Source organism: Manis pentadactyla, chromosome 16 (assembly GCF_030020395.1).
Source record: "Manis pentadactyla isolate mManPen7 chromosome 16, mManPen7.hap1, whole genome shotgun sequence".
Taxonomy (NCBI): domain Eukaryota; kingdom Metazoa; phylum Chordata; class Mammalia; order Pholidota; family Manidae; genus Manis; species Manis pentadactyla.
Window position 1 is genome coordinate 60540404 of NC_080034.1, and position 27874 is coordinate 60568277.

Genomic DNA, 27874 nt, shown 5'->3' on the forward strand with positions numbered 1-27874 from the left:
TTGTTTAAAAATTCAATTTACATAACAAGCGAACCTAACAACTCCTCAATCGTTATCTCTGGACTTAGCAAAAGCTGAAACGAAGCTCAAAAGTTTCAATAACAGTTCCATATTAAAAGACATTTACGTTCTAGGTAGTCATCTTTCCAGTACTCTCAAAATGTCTTTCCGCAAACTTCCCCTTCATGCCACTTCAAACTGAGTTACCAGAAGTAAAAAGGCATTATTCGACTTCCAAAGGAACCCAGAAGCAAAATTAATCACCTTATTTGCCCCAGTTTGAGGATTTAATTTAACTTCTGGGCCCCCCAGTGAAACTAGTTATCGAGACCTCACACACTATACCAATACCCAAATGTTTGCTCCCGTCTCCAGCACATGCCGAGAACCATGTTTGGTTCTTGACTGACACACAAGCTCCAGTCTCTTCGCCCTTAAGCCCTGATCAAGCAGGAACCACCTACAGCTCTTCACACCCTTCCCAACCCCCGTCCCGGAAGTTGCGTCACGGCGCTCGTGCGCCCTGTCCCCGGATGCACTTTTACATCCGGATTCTTAGAGCGGACTCAGAGCTCCACGGTCCCGTTAGCTAATGCGCGACCTCTCCGCTCGCTCTTTCTCCACTTCCACCAGCCTTCACTGTCCGGGCAGCCGCCGCCACCGCCACCGCCGCCGCCGCCGCCGCCGCCGAGAAGTCAGGAAGTTCAAGATGGCCGCCGCGGACACCCAGCCGCTGCGGGAGCAGCCAGAGTAAGTAGTCTCAGTTGCGGAAGGCCGGAGCCCAGGGGACTGCCAAGTGGGAAACGGCGGAGACCTGCACGGGCCGGCGGGAAAGTTCAGGCCTTACTTCAAGAGCCAAACTTTGCCCTTCCCCGCGCGATACGTTGTGGGGAGGGAAACGTGGGGCACGGGCGGGTGGCCTTCGAGCTTTGCTTTCCCGGAGCCGGCGGCTGTTGGGTCTAGGGCTGCTGCGGCCTGCCGCGCGTCGTTGCCCTGGGAGGCGTAGGCGCGAGCGGCCTCTACAGGTCCCGTGCGCGAGGAGGCTGCAGGCAGTGCCGTCGCGCCTTCCTGTTCCTCCCCGGGGACCGGCTGGAGCTCCCCGGCCGCAGCACTCAGCGGCATACGTGGTGGGCACGGGAGGAGTTGGCGGCAGCGGGGGCAGCCCCAAGACTTTTCTTCCGCATGCAGTACGGCCGGTCGTTCTACTGGTGTCAGTTTTAGGACCTGAAAGCAGAGAGAAAAGGGATGCTAGAGCCACCCTCTTTGACCATCCTAGAGCTGTAGTTTGTGGCTAGCGGGGTAGTTCATCTCCCCACGCCTGAACTCTACTGAGCATCCACCGGTATTCCCCCCACTTCCCCTGCTTCTTGGCAGCTTATTTGCCAACTTCCAAACTTGAGGCAAAGTAAGATAAAGTCCTTGGTTTTGAGGCCTGGCATTTCTGGTCTGAGTTTATAGCGCTTCTTTGGGAATACGAGTGGAAAAAGTAGTAGAAATTGTTAGCTACTTACAATCCCAGGCACTTTACGTCTGTAAATAAGCTGGTATGAGAACCATTGCGGCCGAGTGAAAACATGCTTGTATATGCTGCAAAGGCTAACAGTTGCTTAACTAAAAGCAGTATGTTGATTGTCGTGTTTATGCTAGGAAAACTCAAGCAAGAACTTAAAAGAGAATGGATTTTATTTTGAGAATGGATTTTAAAACTATTCCTACAGCGGCCGTTTTTTGCATCACCATCTGATTTGTTTCCCGCCATATTAGGAAAGAGGTGCCTAATCTCCCAGCAACTTGGGACTGAGTGGTAGGAGATATCTTTACCATCCGACAGTTCAACTCTTCACTGCTGTGCATACAGTTCTGGACTCCTCAGTCATTTGCTTTACTTCAGCTAGACCGAGGATCATAGCGATATTTTCATTAAGGACTTTTGAAAGCTGCTCTGTTATCTTCACAGTTTTGCTTAGAAGAGAGCAAATGGATTCTAAAGGTTTAATTAAACATCGCCTCTTGTTTTCTCATCGAGTTCACAGTGTGGCACAGTTAACAATATTTATACCAAATACAGTATAAATCTTCTGGTAGGCAGCTGATCTTTCTAGTACTCTGTTTAAAGTTCCATACCACTATGTCCACTTATTTGACTTCAGGGACGATTCAGATTCATTTTGAGGAGTGGTTCAACCATATCTTATTTATGTGTTCAAATAATACTAGATTTAATAACATTTAGACCCCTGCAGTATAAACGGAATATTTGGTCTGTGTGTGTCCCACTTTAACTTACTTGAAAATCTTCAACAAAAAAAACAGTTTGATACAAAAACAAGTTCTATGTATGCTGCTCATAGCTAATGCTGGAATATAGTGTCGAAGTAGTTTTAGAGGACAGTGAGTAGTTTACAATTATATGGAATCTATTCAAAGTAGAACATTTAGAAAGAATAAATATAAAAAAACAGTTTTTAAGTTCCCTGAAGGTTTTGTAATGGCTTCTACATTTGTCCATTTCTAGCTCAACCTTTCTGGTGATCTTAAACATTTGAATTTTTGTGTACATTGACCTAATTTGCACTTACCGTACCAGATATGTTTGAAACACTGAACAAATATTAACTCATTTAATTCTTGTAACAATCCGGTGGAGGTAAATACTGTTATTTCCATATTTTACAGATGATAAAACTGAAGCATACAGAAATTAACTTGCTCAAGGTCACACTAAGTGACAGACCCAGGATTTAAATCCAGGCATTCTGATTCTTGAGCCTTGCTTTTATTTATACTTTCTGGTCTTCCAGTGTATTGTGACTCCTTTTAAAAATAGCCTTTAAGGTTTGAAATCATTGCGATTTATTTCTAGTCCTAGAAAGATCCATTTTTTGATGTGACAGTTATAATTCTTTGAAACTCACTTGCCCAAACCTGATTTGGCAAAGGTGGGGATGGGGTTTCATTTTAAGACCAGTTGGTCTTTTGAATCCATTGTCATTTTTATATCTACATAGAATTTACTATGTATTAAAATAGTTTAACATGTCATAGAAACAGGCTTAATTACTTTCCCTGTAAAGAAGTAATGGCATTCACTTTGCTCAACATTCTCTGTCTCTGGAGCATAAATTGAATGCTTCCCAAATGAGTTGTTGTTAAGAATATTCTGTGAAAAAGAAAGTTGAAGTAACACTGGTGGTTGGTAATTGGTCACTTTTCTTTTAAAATTGTTTCATGGCTATTTTTATTGTGCCCGAAGCTCCAAGAGCTGGGTTGTATGAAGAGTGAAACTTGTACCATTGCATTTAACAAAACAAGTGAATAAAATAATGTTAAACACTCCCATATTGTCTGCAGTTCGAATTCAGCTTTGTTCCCAAATAATGTGATTTCAAGGATGTTACTCAGTTCTCTATACATATTGTTTTATGACAAATCTGTTGTAGACCAGGTTGGTATAGACGTAACCTGCTGAATGTGTAGTGTTAAATTGCAAAATGTAAATGTTAAGATGTAAATTTATATATATGGAACTTAATATAGTTTATTAATTGTTATTATGAGCTATCCAAGAAGAGTATCAGGTTTCTTAACAAGAAACCTGTTCCTAAAGTTTTAGAAGAAAATTGATAATGAACCGAAATTAGCTGCCTTACCACAGCTCATTATGTATAATATGTTACTACTGTGGACTCAACTGAGTCAAATTTTCTTAATGTACCTTGTAAGACTTCAGTTATTTTCTGTGAAATGTGAAATTGCCTTTGAGAGATCAACTGAGGAGGGTCATGGTCTGCTCTACACCTGACCCCAGTGTAAAACTCTGAAGGTTAACCTTTTGACCCTAAGGTGCTGATAGTATTTATATCAATAACCTGGTCATTTCTTGAGATAACATTCACTAAGTTATATAAACTGGGGTCATTCGTGGGAAGGACTTAAGTAACATGGGGCATTATGATGTAGATTCTGATTCTTAGGTATTTTAGGAGCTGAGATTTTCTTTTGAAGGAACTTACTTCCTCTATGGATAAAGTCTTAAGATGTTGAAACTCCTTGGAAAACTTGTTAATTACAGAAAGCATTAAAAAAGGGTTCAAGGAGCATATTTTTCTTGGGGAAGGAGCTGTCTAAATTTACATTATTTGAGGGTATTGCAGTTCAGTAAATAGCTGTGTGCATTGTGTGAGGCACTAGAGCTATAACTGAGCAAAAACAAAAGGCTTACTGTAGACAGCCAGTATTAAACCAGCTTTAGGCTAATGAGCACAGTTTTGATATTTTTTTGTATATGAAGCATCTCAGTGACACATCTGATGCCTACTATAGGTTAGACGGGACAATCTTACAGACTTTAGGGATAGAGAAGTGAACTAAACATTAAAATTCTGCTTTCTTAGGGCTTACAATAGGGCAAAACAAACAAGGTTTATATTAGATGGTGGCAGTTACTTTGGAGAAAACAGAGAAGTGGTTGCAATACAAATGAATTGGTGAGGAGCATAGCACTTGACTGGGAAAGTGTCATTTGAGCAGAGACCTGATGTAGGCAAAGTAACTAGCAATGTGTTTGGCTGGGGAAACAGCAGGTGTCAGTACCAAGGCCCCAAGGTAAAAGACTGCCTGTTGTTCCAGGAGAGGAGCATGGCTCAAGTAGAGTGAGAGTTGGAGGAGAGTGGTAGGTTCAAACGTTGGCAAGTTTTGGTGGATAGAATGAGTGAGGCCTTGTAAAGGATTTGAGCTTTTACTCTGAGTGAGGTAGGAAGCAATAATAAAGTTTCACAGAGTGGTATTATGATCTGACATTTTCAAAGTGTCTTTGATGAAATGGAAGATTCCTTGACTGACTTGGTAATATCATCAGCCTTTTCTCACTAGCTTTATGTGTGATCTTAGGCAAGTCCCTTAAACCCCCTTGAACTTTAAAGTCTCATCTCTCTCTTAGATACAATATTTTTGAAATTTTGAACCTTGTGCAGCAGCTTTTTATATGCATGAACTCCTTGCCATGACAAACCTGTGATTTGTCTATACAATTATTTCTCCAGTTTTTACAAATGAGGAAATTGAGGTACAAAGGAGTAAATTGCCTAAGGTTAAACTGGGTGTGTCATGGTGGAAGCAGCCTTTGAGCAGGGCAGTTTGACAGAATCCAAGCTCTTTGACAGTATTCCTTAAAAGTAATATTCTTAGTATCAGCTCTGCTAGCACCACAGTGTTATGGTGAGTAAATATATCCAGTATCTAAACAATACTAACAGTTACTTCTTGGCACTTGATTTGTGCCAGGCACTATTAGAAGCCTTACTTTCTATTACTAACATCCTCACAACATGCTTTGAGATACGAACTATTGTCTCCATTTTATACATGAGGTGCTTCTAGATCAAAGAGATCTTGAACCTGTCTAAGGCCACACAACTTCTAAATAGTGGATCCAGGATTTGAACCCAGCTAGTCTAGCTCTGGAGGCTGCTTGATCATTTAACTGTCCTTTTTCTTGAGGACAGTACTTAAAGGATCTTTAGAGAGTTTGTTTTACTAGCTTATTGACTACAGTTTTGTACTTTGGGCACTTAGATTGTATATACCAGAAAATTATTCTCAAACTTTAGAAGAGTTCTCTATACCTATCTGCATGTCTTAAATTAACTTAATTCAATTTTTCTTAAATATTTCCCCCTATTACTCAGTGTTCAGAAAAACAGACATATTCCCCACCTTCTGGGTTATAGGGATCGGAGATTAGGGGAAATGAAGGTGGTTACCTATAAGCATATAGTTTACTAGAAACAAAGCTGAAATGTCTGTGTATCTTGTACTTAAATCTGTGATTTACCTCCCTCCATAATAGACCCATGTTTGTTTTTTTGATACAGAGGTATTACACTTTCATTTTCCAAGTCTTTGAGAAAATGTGGTGATCCGCAGAACACTGCTATATTTATCCTGTGACATCTAGAATTGGTCCATTTGAGATCTTAACTTCTCCTGGGCCAGTTGCTTCCACAAGTTTGATGCCCTGGCAGCACTGATATGCTTGTAGTCACGCTATATTTATGCTTCTGGTCACCTTTTTTCTCTGTCTAAAATATTCCTTTCCCTCTGGTTAATTTCTTCTTCATCATTCTCTAGGACAATATTACCTTTACTTTTTTATCTGTGTGCCTTCTCAGTAAACATTTCTTTTCTCCTGCCAAGCCCCTGCTTAAAAAAACAGGTTTTTTGTAATCTACAAGACACCTTCCTTGACCATTTCAAAATGATTTTTGATGATCCGTAGTGTTCCCATAATGCCCCAATTCATGACTGTCATTGCACTGCTCCAGTGTTTCATTGACCGTAATTTCCCCCAGTGTTTCATGACTGTAATTCCCTTGAGGGAGCAGATCCCAAGGATGTACATCTGTGCTTTCCTGCCACCTTGCTTAGTGCTTGTATAAGTGTAGGTGCTTTTTTTTTTTTAATGTTGAAGGAGATTGAATGAACAGACTCATTCTTAATTTGCCAGTAGCTATTTGTATGTGGCATAAATAATAAACTTATTAAAAATGCAGGGGTACATAAATTGAAGGACTTGGACAAAATTATCCATATCTTCCTCCAAAATGAGTATGGTGGTCTGGATCCAGTTAATTTAAAGACTGATTTTGGTCTCATGTTCTAGGACCTGATGGTGTAGTGAGGAGTTACTTTGAAGGAGGAAGTTAAATAATCCTATTGCAGCCTGTGTTTTACCTGGGATTACTGAACAGCAAGGATTTAGCAGAAAGATTTAGAATCATAAACTCTTTAACTCAGCATCGCCCAAACATTTAAGCATAAAAGCTAGCACCTTTAATTTAATTAAAACATTGTTTTGCATTGCACCTATTAATATAGACGTATTTGGGGAATCTCTCATTTGGAATTCCGAGAGATTAAATAGCCCACTGAACAAATACTGTTTGAACCGGATGAAATTGCTGATACTGGATTGTTGTTGACCTGTAAACAACACTTAGATATTGGGTTCAACCTAATAACGTATGGTTGTCCAGCAGCCACTACAGGAGAAGAGTCCTAACACCTTGGTCAGTTCGCTACAAAGTTTTAACCCTTGGGAGTGTGTTTAAACTACCAGTATTAGCTACCAGTGCACACTGATGGAGTGCTTACTTTAGATATAGCTCAATGTTGACTCTAGAGATTTTTTTTAGTGGTGTATGAGTTTCAAGTGGAGAATGAGGTTAGTCTCCCATTACATGTCAATATTAATAGGTTTTTAAAGGGAAAAAAATGGGGGATTCCTTAGGTGTTAAGTCTATGGGAAATGCTGGTTTAAAAACAAGTTACTGAGTGACTCTTTAGCTAAATCAATATTAATTAACATTGTGTATAGTACCTGGTTTGGGTTCACTTTTTCTATTAAGTTTATTTTAACCTCCCCCATTATGTATTTTCTCTTATACTTTTGTAAGTGACTTCAACCATTAGAAAGTTTATAGTTTTCTAATATTCAACTCAGTTGTTACCTTGTATTTTTGAAGTAAAATGTCTGAAGCCATTCTGAAAGATTTCAGTGACTTAACTCCTCGTAATATATGTTGAGATGTAATTTTTATCATTACTTTTGTTATGTCTGAATGCTTGATAAATGATATGGTTTTAAAATGCTTTTGACAAATTTATAGGGTGGAAGATGCTGATAATTCTGAAAAGAGTGTAAATGAAGAAAATGGAGAAGTATCAGAAGACCAGTCTCAAAATAAGCACAGTCATCACAAAAAAAAGAAGCATAAACATAGAAGTAAACATAAGAAACATAAACATTCCTCAGAAGACAAGGATAAAAAACATAAACATAAGCATAAGCATAAGAAACATAAAAGAAAAGAAGTTATTGATGCTTCTGATAAAGAAGGTATGTCTCCAGCAAAAAAAACTAAACTTGATGATTTAGCTTTGCTGGAAGCCTTGATTAAAGCTGAAGTTGATAATGAGTTAATGGAAGAAAAGGTCCAATCTGGGATGGAGCTCATATTACAAGGTTATGAGTCTGGCTATGAAGAAGAGGGGGAGATTCATGAAAAGGCAAGAAATGGAAATAGATCTAGTACTAGATCTTCAAGTACAAAGGGGAAACTTGAACTTATGGAGAATAAAAATAGTACAAAAAAGCAAAGTAAAAGCAGATCCAAAGAACGGACTAGACACAGGTCTGATAAAAAGAAAAGTAAGGGAGGTGTTGAAATAGTGAAAGAGAAAACTAGAAGCAAGTCAAAGGAGAGGAAAAAGTCCAAAAGTCCATCCAAAAGAAGTAAGTCTCAAGATCAAACAAGAAAATCAAAATCTCCTACCCTGAGAAGACGATCTCAAGAGAAAATTGGGAAAGCCAGGTCTCCTACTGATGATAAGGTTAAAGTTGAAGATAAAAGCAAGTCAAAAGATAGGAAAAAAAGCCCAGTTATAAATGAAAGTAGAAGTCGTGATAGAGGCAAAAAATCCAGATCCCCAATTGACTTGAGAGGTAAGTCTAAAGACAGAAGGTCACAGTCCAAAGACAGAAAATCAAAACGGTCTGAAACTGATAAAGAAAATAAGCCAATTAAATCTCCCTCTAAAGATGCTTCCTCTGGGAAAGAAAATAGGTCACCCAGTAGAAGACCTGGTTGTAGTCCTAAAAGAAGAAGTCTGTCTCCGAAACAACGTGGTAAGTCAGGAAGAAGTAGATCTCCATTTGTAAATGACAGAAGGTCTAAGCAGAGCAAATCACCTTCTCGGACTCTGTCTCCTGGTAGAAGAGCCAAGAGCCGATCTTTGGAAAGAAAGCGAAGAGAACCAGAAAGAAGACGACTTTCTTCTCCAAGGTAACTTGCTTTCAAAACGTTAATGCTTCTTACCAACATACCAGATTTTAAGGGAGAAACTAGAACTAGTAGTGAACAATAAAAAATAATGAGATAGTGGGTTTTTTTGTGTTTTTTTTTTTTAGTATAATCATGTCCACTAACTAGATTAATATTTGTACCTTTTCACTGAGTATCTTGACTGTGTCATTTACAAATACTGAGCTTGGAGACAGTCAACTTTTTTTCAAATTCTTAATTTAGTATCTACTTTGCAGAATCACTATTTTAGATCCAAATAATTTGATAAATCTGTGTACCATTTAACAGAGTGAAGTAGTTTCTAAAGTGGGCATTATTCATTGAACAGCACAGGCTGAAAGTCTTAACTTTAAAAAAGGTGTTGTGACTTGTTCATTCTCTTGAATAGTCATGATTTTGAAATCTTAATTATAAATTGGCACTATAGTTCTTTTGGATTTTTTACCAATAACAATGAAAATTCATGTTTGTATGATATATTACGTCCATCAGTTTTTTTCTCATAAATTCTTATGATTGTCTCTCCTCGGGTGGAGTGACTTGACTCATACTTAATTTATAAATGAGAAAATAGATTGAGATGTTATTTAACTTACCTAGGATCTTACATCTAAGTAGTTAAGCAGAGAAAGGATTTTGGTGAGGAGGGGTGGTGGTTGTTTAGACTGGTCTATAATTAGAAACTGATTTTTTAGTATCAATATAAATTCATAGTTAGGCATGTGAAATTATCAGTCTAGTTTCCCTTAAAAGAATGTTGGCTTAAAAAGAGAGTGTTGGCTTATCATGTTATAGACTCTTACTTATTGTGTATAATATGTATTGGTTATAAATATCTAAGCTGACCTTAAAGTATAAATCATCATCTTTTCTGAGAAATTTCAAGAATGCTATTTTCAAGATACTCTAAAGAGATACTCTTGTTTTCTTCTAACTTGACACTAATGAAATGACCCACTTCTTCCTAGCTTTACTGATTGATTATGTTATCTAAAGTGTTAATGATCCTGGTCTCTAAGTTTGAAAAGGAAATTTTCAGTTTGTTAAGGACTAGTGTTGAATATTTGAAACAAAATATTTTTTTAATTAGAAGAGATACATACTGATAGATACATACTAGTTTAAGAGAAAATTGAAATAATGAAGAAGCCTGTAATTTCTCTCTTTCATCCCTCCTCCCTTACCATGCCTAAGAAGAGTGTGTCTTTCTAGCTGTTTTTACAATATATGAATGTTTTTTTCTTACAAAAATAGTCATACTATTCATGTTAACAGTAATTTACTTTTTTCATGAAACATTTCTGTGACAGTACATAAATATCTTTTAAAATTCTTTATGTAACAGCAACATATTTCACTGTGTAGATGTACAGTAGTATATTTAGTAATTCCCATGTTGAAACTGATGGAAATTTAGGTTGATTCCAGTTCTTAGGATTGTAGCATAGATGTCCATTGGTGTTAAGTGAGAGGTTTCTTTTAGATTCAGTAGAAGTGTAATTGCAAAGTCTATGGTTATATACATTTACATTTTAGAAAGTGCCAGATTTCCTTCCAGGAATGTTACTAGTAAGAACTTACGTGACTAATGGATTGTCCTTTTCCCTAAACCCTTATATTTTCTCTCTGCTAGGGTTAACATTCTAAGGTGCTTAATATATGTAATTTATTAAAAGTAGGACTCTTAGTTGCAAAAATGTCAAAATTGAGAAAGAAAACAGTCTTCAAACTGAGGAAATGGAATTACCACCCAGGCAAGTTTTATTTGAGTTATCTGGAATTAAAACTAGTAGCCTTAACAATATGAATACCCATTACTAATTCTTCATATTGTGAGACCAGAGGAAATATACCCTTATGGATTCCCAGTTATTTTATGTGCGTACCATAACACCAACATGTCGTTGTGATTATTTGATTTTAAGTTTTATAACTTAAAACTTGTTACCTGTGTTTACCATCTTTAGGTTAGTGTGCCCTTCAAGATGTTATTTACAAATAAAAGAAATTTAAATTATTTTGATTTTTCCATTAACTTATATTTGGTTTTTCTAAGAACACGACCTCGAGATGATATTCTCAGTAGATGCGAAAGATCAAAAGATGCCAGTCTGATCAGTCGGTGGTCTACAACCCGAAGAAGAGTGAGTAGATCTCCCATTAGGAGGAGATCTCGTTCCCCACTCAGACGTAGCAGGTCTCCCAGAAGAAGAAGCAGGTCTCCTCGGAGAAGGTAAAGATATATTACATGTGTTATCCTTTGATTCATTAAATTGTGAATGCTTTTGAGGCTTCATATTAGCAAGTTTTCTTAAAGATCATTTTACTCTGAGAGAAATTACAGCTTGATCCCATATAGTTTCTTCTTACCAGTGTGTGACAGATTCACACACAATGATTTTTCTTTAATATAGTTTTCCTTTAAATAAATCAGTGTTCATAAAAATCAATCTTTTACAAGTAGGATATTTTCTTTTTTTTAAGAGATAAATATTAAATGAGCTAGGCTTGGGATTTTTTTTAACCAGCAGGCTAAATCATAGGGTAATGAATAAGTAAGTAGTTCAGTTTCTTGTTATTTTATGATTGCAGTTCTGTATTTATTTTTCTAGTAACTTTATTTGGTCACCTTAAGAGCATGACATGAAGATGATATCCTCAATAGATGTGAATAAGTCTGTGGGCAAGGACCTGTTTAATTTACAGCAGTAGGAGCTGTTTTATGTCAGGTACATGTAGCCAGTAGTTAGATGGTTAATGAAAAATTGGTTTTTAAAATCAGGGAATCATTTTTAAAATGTGCATACACATTAAATATTTTAATTGAAACATAAATGAGCGACCATTTGGCCATTTTTTTAATTTTTTAATTGAACTATGCATAAAAATAAAAAGACAGCTGACCAAAAGCTTATTACAGCCATATCATTACATCTCTTGAGTATTTTTGTATCCTAGGTTTGTAGCAGTAGAAATGCTTTGTTTGAGAGTATATGTGTTTATAAACTTGTCAGTTACTTCCATATTATCTATTGATTTCCTACTTCGAACAGTTAGTTTTTTTAATACCACCGCTCATGTGTTTCTCTCCTTCCTAATTTCATCACATTTCCGCATGCTTCCAAATATAATCATTGTTACGATCATATGCATATTGGTCATTACTGAGCAAGTAATTGGAGGAAAAGGGGAAGAGAGGACCTTCATTTTAATGTTCCTAGCCTCTGGCTCCAAACTAACAGATAGACCTGCTCATGAAGTTAGCAAACTTAGGATTCATTTTCCCTTTTCCATCCTCATGGCATTCCCTTGTTTCTCTCTCCTGTTGTGATTCCATTTCCTGTGTCAATTGTTTTTTCATGTTTTACCTCCTTGCTTTGATAATACATTACCACTAGCTTCCTGAGGAAAGTACATGGAAAGCACATTTTGGGGACCTATGTTTCTTTAAAAAAAAAAGCCTTTCATTGTCATTGCTCATTTGTCAGAGAATAGAATTCCAGGTTGAAGCCATTTTTCTCTAAGAATTTTGAAATTGTTATTCCTCTGGTTTCTCGTTTCCAGTCTTGCTTTTGAGTTCTATTCTAATGGCCTGGACATTTTTTATAGGACTACTTTTTCTCTCTCCTTTTTATTAAATGTCTTGTGTTCTGACATTTCAGTATAATATGCCTTAGTGTGTTTCCATTTATTATATTCACTATAATATGCCTTGGTGTTTCCATTTATTTTGCTGGGCAGTATATAGGCCCTTGAAAGCAGGAAGATTATGGCTGCATATTCTGGGGAAGTGTTCTTTCTTCTGCTTTTATTCGCTTTCTTTTCTATTTTTTGTTTTTCCAGTTGGACATTTTATATTTTTGCATTGATTTCCCCTCATATGCACCTCATTCATCTTTTGTTTTGTCTTTTTATTCTATTTTCAGTCTACTTTTCAGTTTTTTCATTCTTCCTCCTGTCTTTATTTTCTTTTTTTCTGTGCTCATAAATTTTTTTATTGCAAAACCTTGCTAGCTGTTTTTTTTTTTTTAACATTTCACTGTTTTATAGAAAAAATGTCTCTTCGTGTCAATGGTGATAATAAGTACTTCATGAAGATTTTATTCAGTATAGTTTTCTTCTCTTACACGTACTTTTGTTTCTTTGCAGAATCTTTGTGCTGCTCATTTCACTTTGCACTTGAAGACTTTACTCAGACAGCTGGATCCTTCCTTCCTGCCTGTTCTGATTTAAAACTTACGCACTGAGAAAACTAAATCAATGCTTTCTTCTGGTCTGTCAGTGTAGAATTTGTGGGGCAGTGGGTGTCACTTCAGGATGATTATAGGTAGAGACTTCAGCGTATTGGTGACTCCAGATGTTTTGTTCTGGGCTAGTGAGTTTTCTAGAATCCTCATCTCTTGCTGGAGAGTATGGACCTGGCTCTCAGTTTTAGTCCTTCATAATGTAGACTTCCACCTAATCCTGTTTCAGTACAGGTTGCCCCTGGTACCCTGGGCCAGTTTTCACAATAACCAGTCATACACACTGTGCCAGGATGTGAAGGATGATTGTTGGTGTTTCCCCTGAGTCAGGAAGGGGAATAATACAGTCAAGCTGTTGCTAAAGGCTTTCAGGCAATCTTTTACTTCATACCACATCCATCAGAAGATACTGTGTTTCCAATTCTTGAGGCTTTCTGAGATCTTGTAGCACATGCTGACTTGTTTCTTAATTACCTCTCTGTTCCCTTTGGACTGAGATTTGGTCTGTTACTGTTCTTCTATCTGATTAGCACATTTCAAGATTTTGTTGACGTCTCAGGTCTCATATCTCTTCACATTCTTTTTTCCTGAGGATTTTCTTTTTAATTAATACTTCACTATCATTTTAGTCAGGTTTCAGAAGAAATCTGAGATGAACATGGTGGCCAGATGTGACATTAACAGGGAGTTTGCCAATTCTTTGTAGACTTTGCCTTTTCTGTTTGGAATTTCATATACTTTACCCTTAATGCATCAACTATGACATCCATTTTTGTTTGTTTAACATGAGGCAAGAATTTTACATATTTATAAAAATGTCTGAGGACCATACTAATTAGACATAAAAGTTCTGTCACCTTTGTCTTCCCCAAGCATTATCAGAAGTGATCTTTTCAAAAAATTACTTGGTTTATTGAAGTATATCATGTACATGAAGTTAAACTCACCCATTATGGTATAAAGTTGTATGAGTTGTAAAAAGCTCTTACAGTCACATAACCACCACATCAATATACAGAACATTCCCATTGCCCCCGAAGTTTCCCTGTGCTCCTTTGCAGTCAGTAAGATACAGTAAGCTACATTTTCATTATCTTTGGTTAAGCTGATTATTCCAGTCTTTCTGATACTGTGTTATTTTACTATTTAAAATTCTAATTGACCCCCCCTTTTATTTTTAAAGACTTTTTTTTTTTAAGAACAATTTTAGGTTCACAGCAAAATTGTGGTTTTGAAAAGTACAGAGAGCATACCTCTGGCTCCAACACACCCAGAGTGTCCCCAACTTTAATTGACTTTAAAAAAAATACATATCACTTTCTTCTTTTAAATAGGGACAGAGGTCGGAGGAGCAGATCACGCTTAAGAAGGCGGTCTCGATCACGGGGTGGTCGTACACGTGGGATCAGAAGCCAAGTAAAGGAAGATAAATTTAAAGGAAGTCTTTCTAAAGGAATGAAAGTTGAACAAGAATCTTCATCTGATGATAAGTAAGAATGGAACCCTCCTGTTACTTCCTTTTTCCAATTTGTTTGACTTAGAAATCTTTAATTTCCACTTGACTATTTATAAGCAAATCCATAAATTTGGTCCTAAATTGAAAAGTTAATCATCCATGCATATTTTATACGTCATATAACAGAGGCCATGGTTTTCTGAATCTGGAAGTTTCACTTTTGACTAGAATGAATATTAGGTCATCATTTTATCATGAGCCTTCCCATCTTTATTTCTGTTAGGAACAACAGATACATTAGTCGTGCCGATCTTAGTTACCAATTTTGGGGCAATAGTTTTTACACTAAGTTTCAGCTTTTCAGTTTGTGTACAATATTGCATACTTTGCAGTTGAGGCTATTCTACATGCATGTTACAGTGTGGAAAATGCAGAAACCTTTCTGTAAGTAATAAAATAGGGAAATTTTTTCTAATGTGAACTTAGTTGTCTAAATGGAACATCTCAAATAAATAAGACTAATTTAGAACAGTGGTTCTCAACTGCAGTAGGAAGGTGGAGGGTATTTTCCTCCCCAGAGGCATTTTGACAATGCAAATCTTTTTTATTGTCATCTAGTGGCTAGAGGCCAGGGATAGTGTTCACATCCTCAGATGCACAGGACTACCCTCCATGATGAAGAACTGTCAAATGTCAATAGTGCTAAGTTTGAGAAACTGATGAGAGCAGGTGATAAAGTTGAGTGGGATAAGGGTGTTATCCATAGCTCTGGATACCTTCAGAATGCAGTTTGCTTACTCTTCTGTAATTGAACATTCAGCAGATCATAGAAAAGAGGGACCATAAAGATTTTGGAGGAGTTCTTTGGGAGGACAGTTGACAGGGTAGAGGCAGCGTTGGAAGGTAGAGTCACATTCTCTTTCAGATGTATGCAAATGTTTACATGTGCATTTTTGATGAGGAAAGGGACTGTAGCTTTCAGAGGGTTCTCTGACCCAGAAAAGGTACCAGTTCACCTCTTGGTCTATAGGTGTGAAAACAGGCTAGAAAGGTAAAATGGCTTTCCTAATGCTAAGGGTCATGGCAGGGATAGTGATGACTTTTTTAAACTTATGAATCTTTCTTTTGTTTTTTATTTTGGAACCGTGAAACAGATGAGGAGAAAAATACAACACAGAAGGTTAAATTACCTGCCAGGATTCCAAATAACCAGGCAACTTGAGGCAGTTTAGAAACAAGGAAATAATGAGATGGCTTATGAATTTTGCTCAAACTTACTGATGACTTACATTTTCCCATTTTCACTTTTAAAATGTAAAGAAGTCAAGATTTTGGCTTCTCTGGAGATGTTTAAAATTAATTGTATATGTAATTTTTGTTAAAGCCTTGAAGACTTTGATGTAGAGGAAGAGGATGAAGAAGCCCTAATAGAACAGAGAAGAATACAAAGGCAGGCGATTGTTCAGGTGTGTGGTCTTAGTAAAACTTTGATCTGTCCTGCTTAAATAATCACTGTTTTAGTAAAATGAAAGTTTTTTCTTAAGGTAGTGACAGTAGTAATTGAATAGGTCTTTGAAAAAGAGTATATATAAAATTATCTTTCTGATATTTGGAAAGATGATAGTTTCTTTTTTCTTCTGAGAGGGCCTCTCTCATATTTATTGATCAATGGTTGTTAACAACAATAAAACTCTGTATAGGGGACTCAATGCACAATCATTAATCAACCCCAAGCCTAATTCTCAACAGTCTCCAATCTTCTGAAGCACAACGAACAAGTTCTTACATGGTGAACAAATTCTTACATAGTGAATAAGTTCTTACATGGTGAACAGTGCAAGGGCAGTCATCACAGAAACTTTTGGTTTTGATCACGCATTATGAACTATAAACAATCAGGTCAAATATGAATATTCGTTTGATTTTTATACTTGATTTATATGTGAATCCCACATTTCTCCATTATTATTATTATTATTAATATTTTTTTAATATGCTGAAGTGGTAGGTAGATGCAAGATAAAAGTAGAAAACATAGTTTAGTGCTGTAAGAGGGCAAATGTAGATGATCAGGTGTGTGCCTATAGACTAAGTATTAATCCAAGCTAGACAAGGGCAACAAAACATCCACGAATGCAGAAGATTTCTTTCAAAACAGAGGGGGTGAGGTTCTAAGCCTCACCTCTGTTGATCCCCAGTTTCTCACCTGATGGCCCCCCCTGTGACTGTGCCTCTCTTAGGTTGTTCCTCTGTTGAGGAATCTTACCCATCTCTGGCTAACCAGTCATCTTCTGGGGCCATACAGGGAAATGTAAAGTTGGTAAGTGAGAGAGAAGCAATATTGTTTGAAAAGGTTAGCTTTTTACTTCTTTGCAGATTTATGCCCTGTGGCTTCTATGCCCAGCATTTGTCTTGAGGTATCTTTACCACTTGGAGGAATTATGATACTCGGTAAATTTGATATTAGGCACGAATTCTATTTAAGGGTTGTAATTAGGAAGGAAGAAGAAAAGCTATAGAAGTAGCAGGCAGCAGAAAACATGGGAAGATTGATTATTTCTTTGACATATCTTCTTGTAGAGTAACTTCAGCATGTATAGGTTTTAAACTACTAATTAAATTGCGTACACACATTAACATAATAGGAATACAGCTACATAACCAAAGCAGACCTACAATTACCAGCCATCTCCAGTGAAACCAAGAAAACCAGTTAGGCACCCTAGGCATATGTGAAAACTTATCAATGATAATGATGGATATTATCTAACTGAATTTGAATAGTTTGAGAAAAATCCAACAAATTAAAACAACACATTCCTGGGAACTGTTCACATCCCATATGTTCTTTTAACAGTAGATAGTCTTTAGTCGCAAGATTTTGGAGTGCTGCAACTTGCACTTCTCCTAATTCTTGCTTGAGTTCCGACAATATAGATCCAGTCAAATTTGTTGTTTTACTGTATGCACAGGCCAGCTTAGATATCTCCTTCTTCATTCCAATGGCAAGTCCAGGAACCGGTGGGATGAATGCAGCTACAACTGCAACAGCGCCTGGATCTTTGTTGAAGTTTTTTGATGATCATCTTCTAGAATGACTCTTCCAGAGAATGTTGATGTTGGCAGTTCTTCATATCGTATCTTAATTCGTTTTCTGGGTAGCTAGATTAGGCTTTGATCCTCTGTATAAACACAAACAAACCCTTTGCCCACACAGGAACTGCTTTTTTTTTCTTTTTTTAAGAGAAAAGAATATTATCAGAAAAATATTTCCATAGCTGATCATGTGACACCCTTTAAATGATCAAAATTAAGGATATTTAAAGCATGCATTAATCGTCGATTTACAGTTATCATTAATCTACAATTACATGAAGAATATTATGTTTACTAGGCTCTCCCCTATACCAGGTCCCCCCCAAAAACCCCTTTACAGTCACTGTCCATCGGCATAGCAAAATGTTGTAGAATCACTACTTGTCTTCTCTGTGTTGTACAGCACACCCCTTTCTCCCACCCACCCATTATTAATGCTAATCATAATACCCCCTTTCTTATTCTCCCCCTTATCCCTCCCTTCCCACCCATCCTCCCCAGTCCCTTTCCCTTTGGAACCTGTTAGTCCATTCTTGGGTTCTGTGATTCCACTGCTGTTTCGTTCCTTCAGTTTTTCCTTTGTTCTTATACTCCACAGATGAGTGAAATCATTTGGTATTTTTCTTTCTCCGCTTGGCTTATTTCACTGAGCATAATACCCTCTAGCTCCATCCATGTTGTTGCAAATGGTACGAGTTGTTTTCTTCTTATGGCTGAGTAATATTCCATTGTGTATATGTACCACATCTTCTTTATCCATTCATCTACTGATGGACACTTAGGTTGCTTCCAATTCTTGGCTCTTGAAAATAGTGCTGCAATAAACATAGGGGTGCATCTGTCTTTCTCAAACTTGATTGCTGCGTTCTTAGGGTAAATTCCTAGGAGTGGAATTCCTGGGTCAAATGGTAAGTCTGTTTTGAGCATTTTGAGGAACTTCCATACTGCTTTCCACAATGGCTGAACTAATTTACATTGCCACCAGCAGTGTAGGAGGGTTCCCCTTTCTCCACAGCCTCGCCAACATTTGTTGTTGTTTGTCTTCTGGATGGTAGCCATCCTTACTGGTGTGAGGTGATACCTCATTGTGGTTTCAATTTGCCTTTCTCTGATAATTAGCGATGTGGAGCATCTTTTCATATGTCTGTTGGCCATCTGTATTTCTTTTTTGGATAACTGTTCAGTTCCTCTGCCCATTTTTTTTATTGGATTATTTGTTTTTTGTTTGTTGAGGTGGGTGAGCTCTTTATATATTTTGGATGTCAAGTCTTTATCAGATCTGTCATTTACAAATATATTCTCCCATACTGTAGGGTACCTTTTTGTTCTGTTGATGGTGTCTTTTGCTGTACAGAAGCTTTTCAGCTTAATATAGTCCCACTTGTTCGTTTTTGCTGTTGTTTTCCTTGCCCGGGGAGATATGTTCAAGAAGAGGTCACTCATGTTTATGTCTAAGAGGTTTTTGCCTATGTTTTTCTCTAAGAGTTTTATGGTTTCATGACTTACATTCAGGTCTTTGATCCATTTTGAATTTACTTTTGTGTATGGTGTTAGACAGTGATCCAGTTTCATTCTCTTACGTGTAGCTGTCCAGTTTTGCCAGCACCATCTGTTGAAGAGACTGTCATTTCCCCATTGTATGTCCATGGCTCCTTTATTGAATATTAATTGACCATATATGTTTGGGTTAATGTCTGGAGTCTCTAATCTGTTCCACTGGTCTGTGGGTCTGTTCTTGTGCCAGTACCAAATTGTCTTGATTACTATGGCTTTGTAGTAGAGCTTGAAGTTTGGGAGTGAGATCCCCGCCACTTTATTCTTCTTTCTCAGGATGGCTTTGGCTGTTCGGGGTCTTTGGTGTTTTTTCCATATGAATTTTTGAACTATTTGTTCCAGTTCATTGAAGAATGTTGCTGGTAATTTGATAGGGATTGCATCAAATCTGTATATTGCTTTGGGCAGGATGGCCATTTTGACGACACTAATTCTTCCTAGCCACGAGCATGGGATGAGTTTCCATTTGTTAGTGTCCCCTTTAATTTCTCTTAAGAGTGACTTGTAGTTTTCCGGGTATAGGTCTTTCACTTCTTTGGTTAGGTTTATTCCTAGGTATTTTATTCTTTTTGATGCAATTGTGAATGGAGTTGTTTTCCTGATTTCTCTTTCTATTGGTTCATTGTTAGTACATAGGAAAGCCACAGATTTCTGTGTATTAATTTTTTATCCTGCAACTTTGCTGTATTCTGATATCAGTTCTAGTAGTTTTGGAGTGGAGTCTTTTGGGTTTTTTATGTACAATATCATGTCATCTGCAAATAGTGACAGTTTGACTTCTTCTTTACCAATCTGGATTCCTTGTATTTCTTTGTTTTGTCTGATTGCCATGGCTAGGACCTCCAGTACTATGTTGAATAACAGTGGGGAGAGTGGGCATCCCTGTCTTCTTCCCGATCTCAGAGGAAAAGCTTTCAGCTTCTCGCTGTTCAGTATGATGTAAGCTGTGGGTTTATCATATATGGCCTTTATTATGTTGAGGTACTTGCCCTCTATACCCATTTTGCTGAGAGTTTTTATCATGAATGGGTGTTGAATTTTGTCAAATGCTTTTTCAGCATCTATGGAGATGATCATGTGGTTTTTGTCTTTCTTTTTGTTGATGTGGTGGATGATGTTGATGGATTTTCGAATATTGTACCATCCTTGCATCCCTGGGATTAATCCCACTTGGTCATGGTGTATGATCCTTTTGATATATTTTTGAATTCGGTTTGCTAATATTTTATTGAGTATTTTTGCATCTACATTTATCAGGGATATTGGTCTGTAGTTTTCTTTTTTGGTGGGGTCTTTGGCTGGTTTTGGTATTAGGGTGAGGTTGACTTCATAGAATGAGTTTGGGAGTATTCCCTCCTCTTCTATTTTTTGGAAAACTTTAAGGAGAATGGGTATTATGTCTTCTCTGTGTGTCTGATAAAATTCCGAGGTAAATCCATCGGACCCGGGGATTTTGTTCTTGGGTAGTTTTTTTATTACCGTTTCAATTTCCTTGCTCGTAATTGGTTTGTTTAACTTTTGTGTTTCTTCCTTGGTCAGTTTTGGAAGTTTGTATTTTTCTATGAAGTTGTCCATTTCTTCTGGGTTTTTCAGCTTGTTGGCATATAGGTTTTCCTAGTAGTCTCTAATAATTCTTTGTATTTCTGTGGAGCCTGTCATGATTTTTCCGTTCTCATTTCTGATTCTGTTGGTTTGTGTTGATTCTCTTTTTCTCTTAATAAGTTTGGCTAGAGGCTTATCTATTTTGTTTATTTTCTCGAAGAACCAGCTCTTGGTTTCATTGATTTTTGCTATTGTTTTATTCTTCTCAATTTTATTTATTTCTTCTCTGATCTTTATTATGTCCCTCCTTCTGCTGACTTTAGGCCTCATCTGTTCTTCTTTTTCCAGTTTCAATAATTGTGATGTTAGACTATTCATTTGGGATTGTTCTTGCTTCTTCAAGTGTGCCTGGATCGCTATATACTTTCCTCTTAAGACTGCTTTCGCTGCGTCCCACAGAAGTTGGGGCTTTGTGTTGTTGTCATTTGTTTCCATATATTCCTTGATCTCAATTTTAATTTGTTCGTTGATCCATTGATTATTTAGGAGCATGTTGTTAAGCCTCCATGTGTTTGTGAGCCTTTTTGTTTTCATTGTAGAATTTATTTCTAGTTTTATACCTTTGTGGTCTGAAAAGTTGGTTGGTAGGATTCAATCTTTTGGAATTTTCTGAGGCTCTTTTTGTGGGCTAGTATGTGGTCTATTCTGGAGAATGTTCCACGTGCACTTGAGAAGAATGTATATCCTGTTGCTTTTGGATGTAGAGTTCTATAGATGTCTATTAGGTCCATCTGTTCTACTGTGTTGTTCAGTGCTTCCGTGTACTTAGTTACTTTCTGCCCGGTGGATGTATCTTTTGGGGTGAGTGGCGTCTTGAAGTCTCCTAAAATAAATGCATTGCAGTCTGTTTCCCCCTTTAGTTCTGTTAGTATTTGTTTCACATATGCTGGTGCTCCTGTGTTGGGTGCATATGTGTTTATAATGGTTATATCCTCTTGTTGGTCTGAGCCCTTTATCATTATGTAGTGTCCTTCTTTATCTCTTGTTACTTTCTTTGTTTTGAAGTCTATTTTGTCTGATACTAGTACTGCAACCCCTGCTTTCTTCTCTCTGTTGTTTGCCTGAAATATGTTTTTATATCCCTTGACTTTTAGTCTGTGCATGTCTTTGGGTTTCAGTTGAGTTTCTTGTAAGCAACATATAGATAGGTCTTGCTTTTTTATCCATTCTGTTACTCTGTGTCTTTTGATTGGTGCATTAAGTCCATTTACACTTAGGGTGACTATTGAAAGATATGTTCTTATTGCCATTGCAGGCTTTAAATTCGTAGTTACCAAAGGTTCAAGGTTAGCCTCTTTAGTATCTTACTGCCTAACTTAGCTCACTTATTGAGCTGTTATATACACTGTCTGGAGATTCTTTTCTTCTCTCCCTTCTTATTCCTCCTCCTCCATTCTTCATATGTTGGGGGTTTTGTTCTGTGCTCTTTCTAGGAGCGCTCCCATCTAGAGCAGTCCCTGTAAGATGCCCTGTAGAGGTGGTTTGTCGGAGGCAGATTACCTCAACTTTTGCTTGTCTGAGAATTGTTTAATCCTTCCATCATATTTAAATGATAATCATGCTGGATGCAGTATCCTTGGTTCAAGGCCCTTCTGTTTCATTGCATTAAATATATCATGCCATTCTCTTCTGGCCTGTAAGGTTTCTGTCGAGAAGTCTGATGATAGCCTGATGGGTTTCCCTTTATAGGTGACCTTTTTCTCTCTAGCTGCCTTAAAACTCTTTCCTTGTCCTTGATCTTTGCCATTTTAATTATTATGTGTCTTGATGTTGTCCTCCTTGGATCCTTTCTGTTGGGAGTTCTGTGTATTTCTGTGGTCTGTTCAATTATTTCCTCCCCCAGTTTGGGGAAGCTTTCAGCAATTATTTCTTCAAAGACACTTTCTATCCCTTTTTCTCTCTTCTTCTTCTTCTGGTACCCCTATAATACGGATATTGTTCCTTTTGGATCGGTCACACTGTTCTCTTAATATTGTTTCATTCCTGGAGATCCTTTTATCTCTCTCTATGTCAGCTTCTATGCGTTCCTGTTCTCTGGTTTCTATTCCATCAATGGCCTCTTGCATCTTATCCATTCTGCTTATAAATCCTTCCAGAGTTTGTTTCACTTCTGTGATCTCCTTTCTGGCATCTGTGATCTCCCTCCGGACTTCATCCCATATCTTCTTGCGTATTTCTCTGCATCTCTGTCAGCATGTTTATGATTTTTTATTTTGAATTCTTTTTCAGGAAGACTGGTTAGGTCTGTCTCCTTCTCTGGTGTTGTCTCTGTGATCTTTGTCTGCCTGTAGCTTTGCCTTTTCATGGTGATAGGAATAGTTTGCAGAGCTGGGACGAGTGACGGCTGGAAGGACTTCCTTTCTTGTTGGTTTGTGGCCCTCCTCTCCTGGGAGAACAGCGGCCTCTAGTGGCTTGTCCTGGGCAGCTGCGCGCAGACAGGGTTTCTGCTTCCTGCCCGGCTGCTATGGAGTTAATCTCCGCTGTTGCTGTGGGCGTGGCCTGGCTCGGGCAGCTGCTCCAAAGTGGTGGAGCCGCGTTGGAGGGGGAGCGGCCAGGAGGCTATTTATCTCCGTGAGGGGCCTCCGAGCTCCCTGCAGCCCAGGGGTTAGGGTGCCCAGAGATCTCCAGATTCCCTGCCTCTGGACTAAGTGTCCCAGGACGCTTCCATCCGATTTTGGGGTCCCTGTCCCTTTAAGACTTCCAAAAAGCACTCGCCAAAAAAAAAAAAAAAAAAAAAAAAACCGCTCGCTTTTCGTTGTCCTAGGGCGCCAGCCTCAGGGACCCGCTCACCAGTCTTACTGTCCTGTTTCCCTAGTATCCAGGGCCCCCCGCGCACGCACTGTGTCTGCGCTCTGGTCCAGATGGCTGGGGCTGGGTGCTCGGCAGTCCTGGGCTCCGTCTCCCTCCCGCTCTACCTCCTCTCCTCCTGCCGGGAGCTGGGGTGTGGGGCACTTGGGTCCTGCCAGGCCGGGGCTTGTATCTTACCCACTTCGCGAGGCGCTGGGTTCTTGCAGGTGTGGATGTGGTCTGGATGTTGTCCTGTGTCCTCTGGTCTCTATTCTAGGAAGAGTTGTCTTTGTTATATTTTCATAAATATATGTGGTTTTGGGAGGAGATTTCTGCTGCTCTACTCACGCCACCATCTTGGCTCCGTTGATAGTTTCTTAATAGAATTGGAATAGTTGCCCTTTTTTGTTCTACATAGGATTGGTATAAACTTCTTTTATGAGGCCTTAAAATTTGAAGTTTGCCTTCTTTTAAGTTAATAAGAAAATCCTCATAAGTGAAGGAAAATTTCACTTAGCAAAAAGTTAAGTCTGTTAATCGTAGAAAAAACATTTTAATGTATAAGAAAATGTCAAGTTTTCTAATGCAAATGTGATTGTCTAGATAGAACATCACAAATTTTGAGTAGAGCTCAATGAAAAAATACGGTGGGGGGAAATGATGTCATACATAGGTCTTAATATTAGAGATAAGTTTAGCTGTCTTGGAAGATTGTCAGTTATTCCTTGGCCATCTGAGATAAAGCCGTGGCCTCTAGACCCTTTGTGCATGGCACTGTCTATAAAGTGCTTTTTCACCATCAGGAAGTGAGTGAGGGAGTGGAGAGAATAATTCTGGAAGACATGAAAAACATTTAGATACTGTAAGGAGGACAGTAGACAAAAGGAAAAAATGGTTGTGGAAGGTAACCATATGCCAGATCAAAGAAAAAACTGGAGTCCTCAGAGGATTTAGGGCAAAATTGGAATTCTAAAGGAAACTTTCTGGGGCACTGATGAAATTGTTATTAAACTGATTGCCCTAAAGACTTGGTTGAATTTTTTTTGTTCTTGCCCAGGTCCACCATCCTTTATCTCCAACCCCTTCGGCCAGATGTACTTTAGATCTCAGAAATATTTGAATTTTAGAAAGGTAATATAGTACATTTGTGCATATTACTTAGCCCCATCATTGGGGTCTAGAACAGCACCCATCATTATAAACATGTTAGTGTTTCTGCAGTGAGGCATATTATGTTTCACACTGGGGGAGGTAAATAAGGCTATAAGTAGCAGCACATCTGTTCAAGTTAGGTTTTGCCACCTAATAAATGTGCACCAAGCAGAAAAACTTTTCAGTGTTGTGGATTTTGGAATTACATACAAGGGATTGTGGATGTAATTCAATCAGACATCAGTACCATTACCTGACCTTAACTTTCAGTGCAGCACCTCATAGCAAGTATATTCAGCGAACATCATATTTCATAAAAATAATATGTTGCGTTTTTATTACAGAAATATAAATGTCTTGCTGAAGATAGCAATATGTCTGTGCCGTCTGAAGTGAGCAGCCCCCAGAGTGGTCACCTTCTCCAGATGACATTCTAGAAAGGGTAGCTGCTAATGTTAAAGAGTATGAACGGGAAAATGTTGATACATTTGAGGCCTCAGTAAAAGCCAAGCATAATCTCATGACAGTTGAACAGAATAATGGTAAGTTACAATTTTGTTTTGACCTTGTTTTTTTCTGAGTTTCTTAGCTCTTTTACTTCAATGAGAATATTTTGGAATGGGGAAAAGTGAAAGGGATTAGGAATGTTGTTCCTGCTAAATGTTATAGTAATATAATATTAAATGTGTCCCAGTGAATGTTCTCTATAAATAAATGTTTATTAGTTCACATAATCTGGATAGTATGCTGAATTTCATATATTCAATTCTGTTCATTTTGCCAGCTAGAGTATTTTATAGCAAATCCCTGCCATGATTTTATTTCATCTGTAAATACTTCAGTGTATTTGTTAGATAAGGATGTTTTTTTAAAAACTTTACTTATATTTAATAAAATTGGTAATTAAAAAATTTTAGTGTCTAATTACAGTTGGTTGGTTTGACTCAAAGTCCGAATAAGATACACACATTATATTTGGGGTACATATCTCCTAAGTCTCCTTACTGTAATAGTTTTACTCATCTTCCCCCTGCAAGCCCCTCCACTTCCATTTGCTTATGAAGTTACCAGGACTGTGTCCTATAGGCTTTCTACTCTGATTTTGTCTGACTGCTTTCTTGCGTCATTTATATTATTTCCACTCCTCAGTATTTCCTAAAAGCTAGTAGTTAGTGTTAAGAGACTTGAATAGATGTAGGTTAACTTATTTGGTAAGAATACTTAATTTGTGATGTGTACTTGAATTTACATCAGATGGCATGCAGTGTGTGCGTGTCCTGTTTTTACCGACAGCAAGATGTCTGTCTAGGTAAGACGATCCATGTCTATCCAATATGAAGTTTCCCTTCAGTGGCTCACCTGATGCTTTTAGTGGCCATTGATGATCATTACTTAGGTCCATTATTTCATAGGGGGTTCCAAAGTGGTGATTTGTAAATTTCTATCATTTCTTTTTAATTATTAGCTATAATTCTGTCAAAGGAGAGGCTTCCATTCTTTGGTCACCCTGAAATATAGTTTGTACAGGAAAGGAAGGGTAAAATGCTTGATTATTTTCCTTCCTCTATTGACCAATTTTTAGCATAGAGTTGACACCCTAGCAACCTCCAGAGATGACCAATGAGATTTTGGGTGGTTTTGTTGAGTTTTTATTATTTGGTATCATTATGTACTTGTGTTTCAATCTGTTGCTGTCATTTTTCTTCTTGAAGTTCAGATTGTTCTCTTTTCAGCCAAGATGGGGGAGGGAACCCTTTTAAGTTGGTTTCTAGTGTCTTTTTGGTCCAAACTCTACACTTTAACACAGCTTTCTATCTTTCTAATACAGGGGTCAGCAAACTTTCTATAAAACATAGATAAATAAATTAGACTTTCGTGATTATTTTGGGCCTCTTTTTTGCTGTTCCATCTAATGAACTGTACTGTTGTAGTAGGACAGATGTAGCCATAGCCAGGCTCAATGAATGAGCATGGCTGTGTTTCCAAAAAACTGTATGGACACCAGGATTTTCATTTCATATCGATTTTCACATGTCACAAAATAGTCTTCATGTTTTCCCTCCCACCTTTAAAAACGGGCCATACAAAAACAAGCAAAAGTGGCCTGCTCTGTAGTTTGCTGACTTGTTCTAATCACCGTGTACATATCTTGTCCCAGATAAGAATCAGCTAAGGATTGTGTTCCCTGGTTCTGTGTAGGAAATACCATTTAGAGATGACAGACACTCTTGAGATGCCCATGACTCCTGGACCTTTTTAACTTTGGAAAGGGGGTTTCATTTTGAATTGCCAGTTCAAATCTGAGATGATAGGGATTTACTGACTAATTTAATTTTACATTTCTGTCTCTTTTACAATGAAAACTGGGTTCCTAATAACACAGTTAGTCTGGCTATTATTTTGAAATTTTCATACTCAGATAGCAGTGTGATTATCAATATTAAACGTAATGAATGCAGTTTGAAAACTTAATGGTTCTTTTTGTCCTTGGAATTCATTCTAATGTGTATAATCACAGATCTGTGTTTTAGTCATTCTCCTTAGGGTTAGACCACCAATTTGATAGGTTTAGGTTTATTTCCATTTGCTTTTGCTTTTTAGGAATTTTTCTTAATTATTAAAACATCTTTTGTATGTGTTTGTGTCTGTATTATGTTATCCATGCACCTAAAAATGCATAGTATATATACTTTATCTGTATAAAAAGATATTGTTCCTTTTTTGTAGCTGCGTGCTATTCCACTGTAATGACAGTGTCATACTTCATTCAGTCTGTCTTTCAGTGGTGGATATTTGGGTTGTGTCCACTTGGCTTTTCATTGGAGCATTAATTATAATAGCATTGTGTATTAAGTCATTTTTTTATGCTTGCTACTGTGTCTTGGGGATGGGAAAGTTGAGTTGCTAGAGCAGAGAGTGAGTGAATGTGTCATATTGCTTAATATTTCCAAATTCCCCTCTGTAAGGGTTGTACTGTTTTGCCATCTCACAAACAGTGTCTAAGTACTTGTTATTCAGGGTCTTGTTAACAAAACATTGTTGTACTTCGGGATTTTTTAGCCATTCCCATAGGAGAGAAATGGTATTTTGTTGTAATTTTAACTTCCTCTTCCTTTTAC

At 37.7% G+C, this 27874-nt stretch overlaps 1 protein-coding gene across 3 annotated transcripts in view; it reads left to right on the forward strand.

Annotated features, from left to right (window-relative positions):
- LOC118914182 (serine/threonine-protein kinase PRP4 homolog) overlaps positions 1-27874 on the forward strand; it is a 36273-nt gene continuing 8399 nt past the window's right edge. For all 3 annotated transcript variants that reach the window (XM_057493943.1, XM_057493942.1, XM_057493941.1), the window contains exons 1-6: positions 1-750; positions 7668-8843; positions 10921-11097; positions 14443-14598; positions 15949-16030; positions 25100-25297. In XM_057493943.1, coding sequence (XP_057349926.1) covers positions 593-750; positions 7668-8843; positions 10921-11097; positions 14443-14598; positions 15949-16030; positions 25100-25192 — 1842 coding nt within the window. In that variant the 5' untranslated portion in view covers positions 1-592 and the 3' untranslated portion in view covers positions 25193-25297. The remainder of the gene's footprint in view (positions 751-7667; positions 8844-10920; positions 11098-14442; positions 14599-15948; positions 16031-25099; positions 25298-27874) is intronic.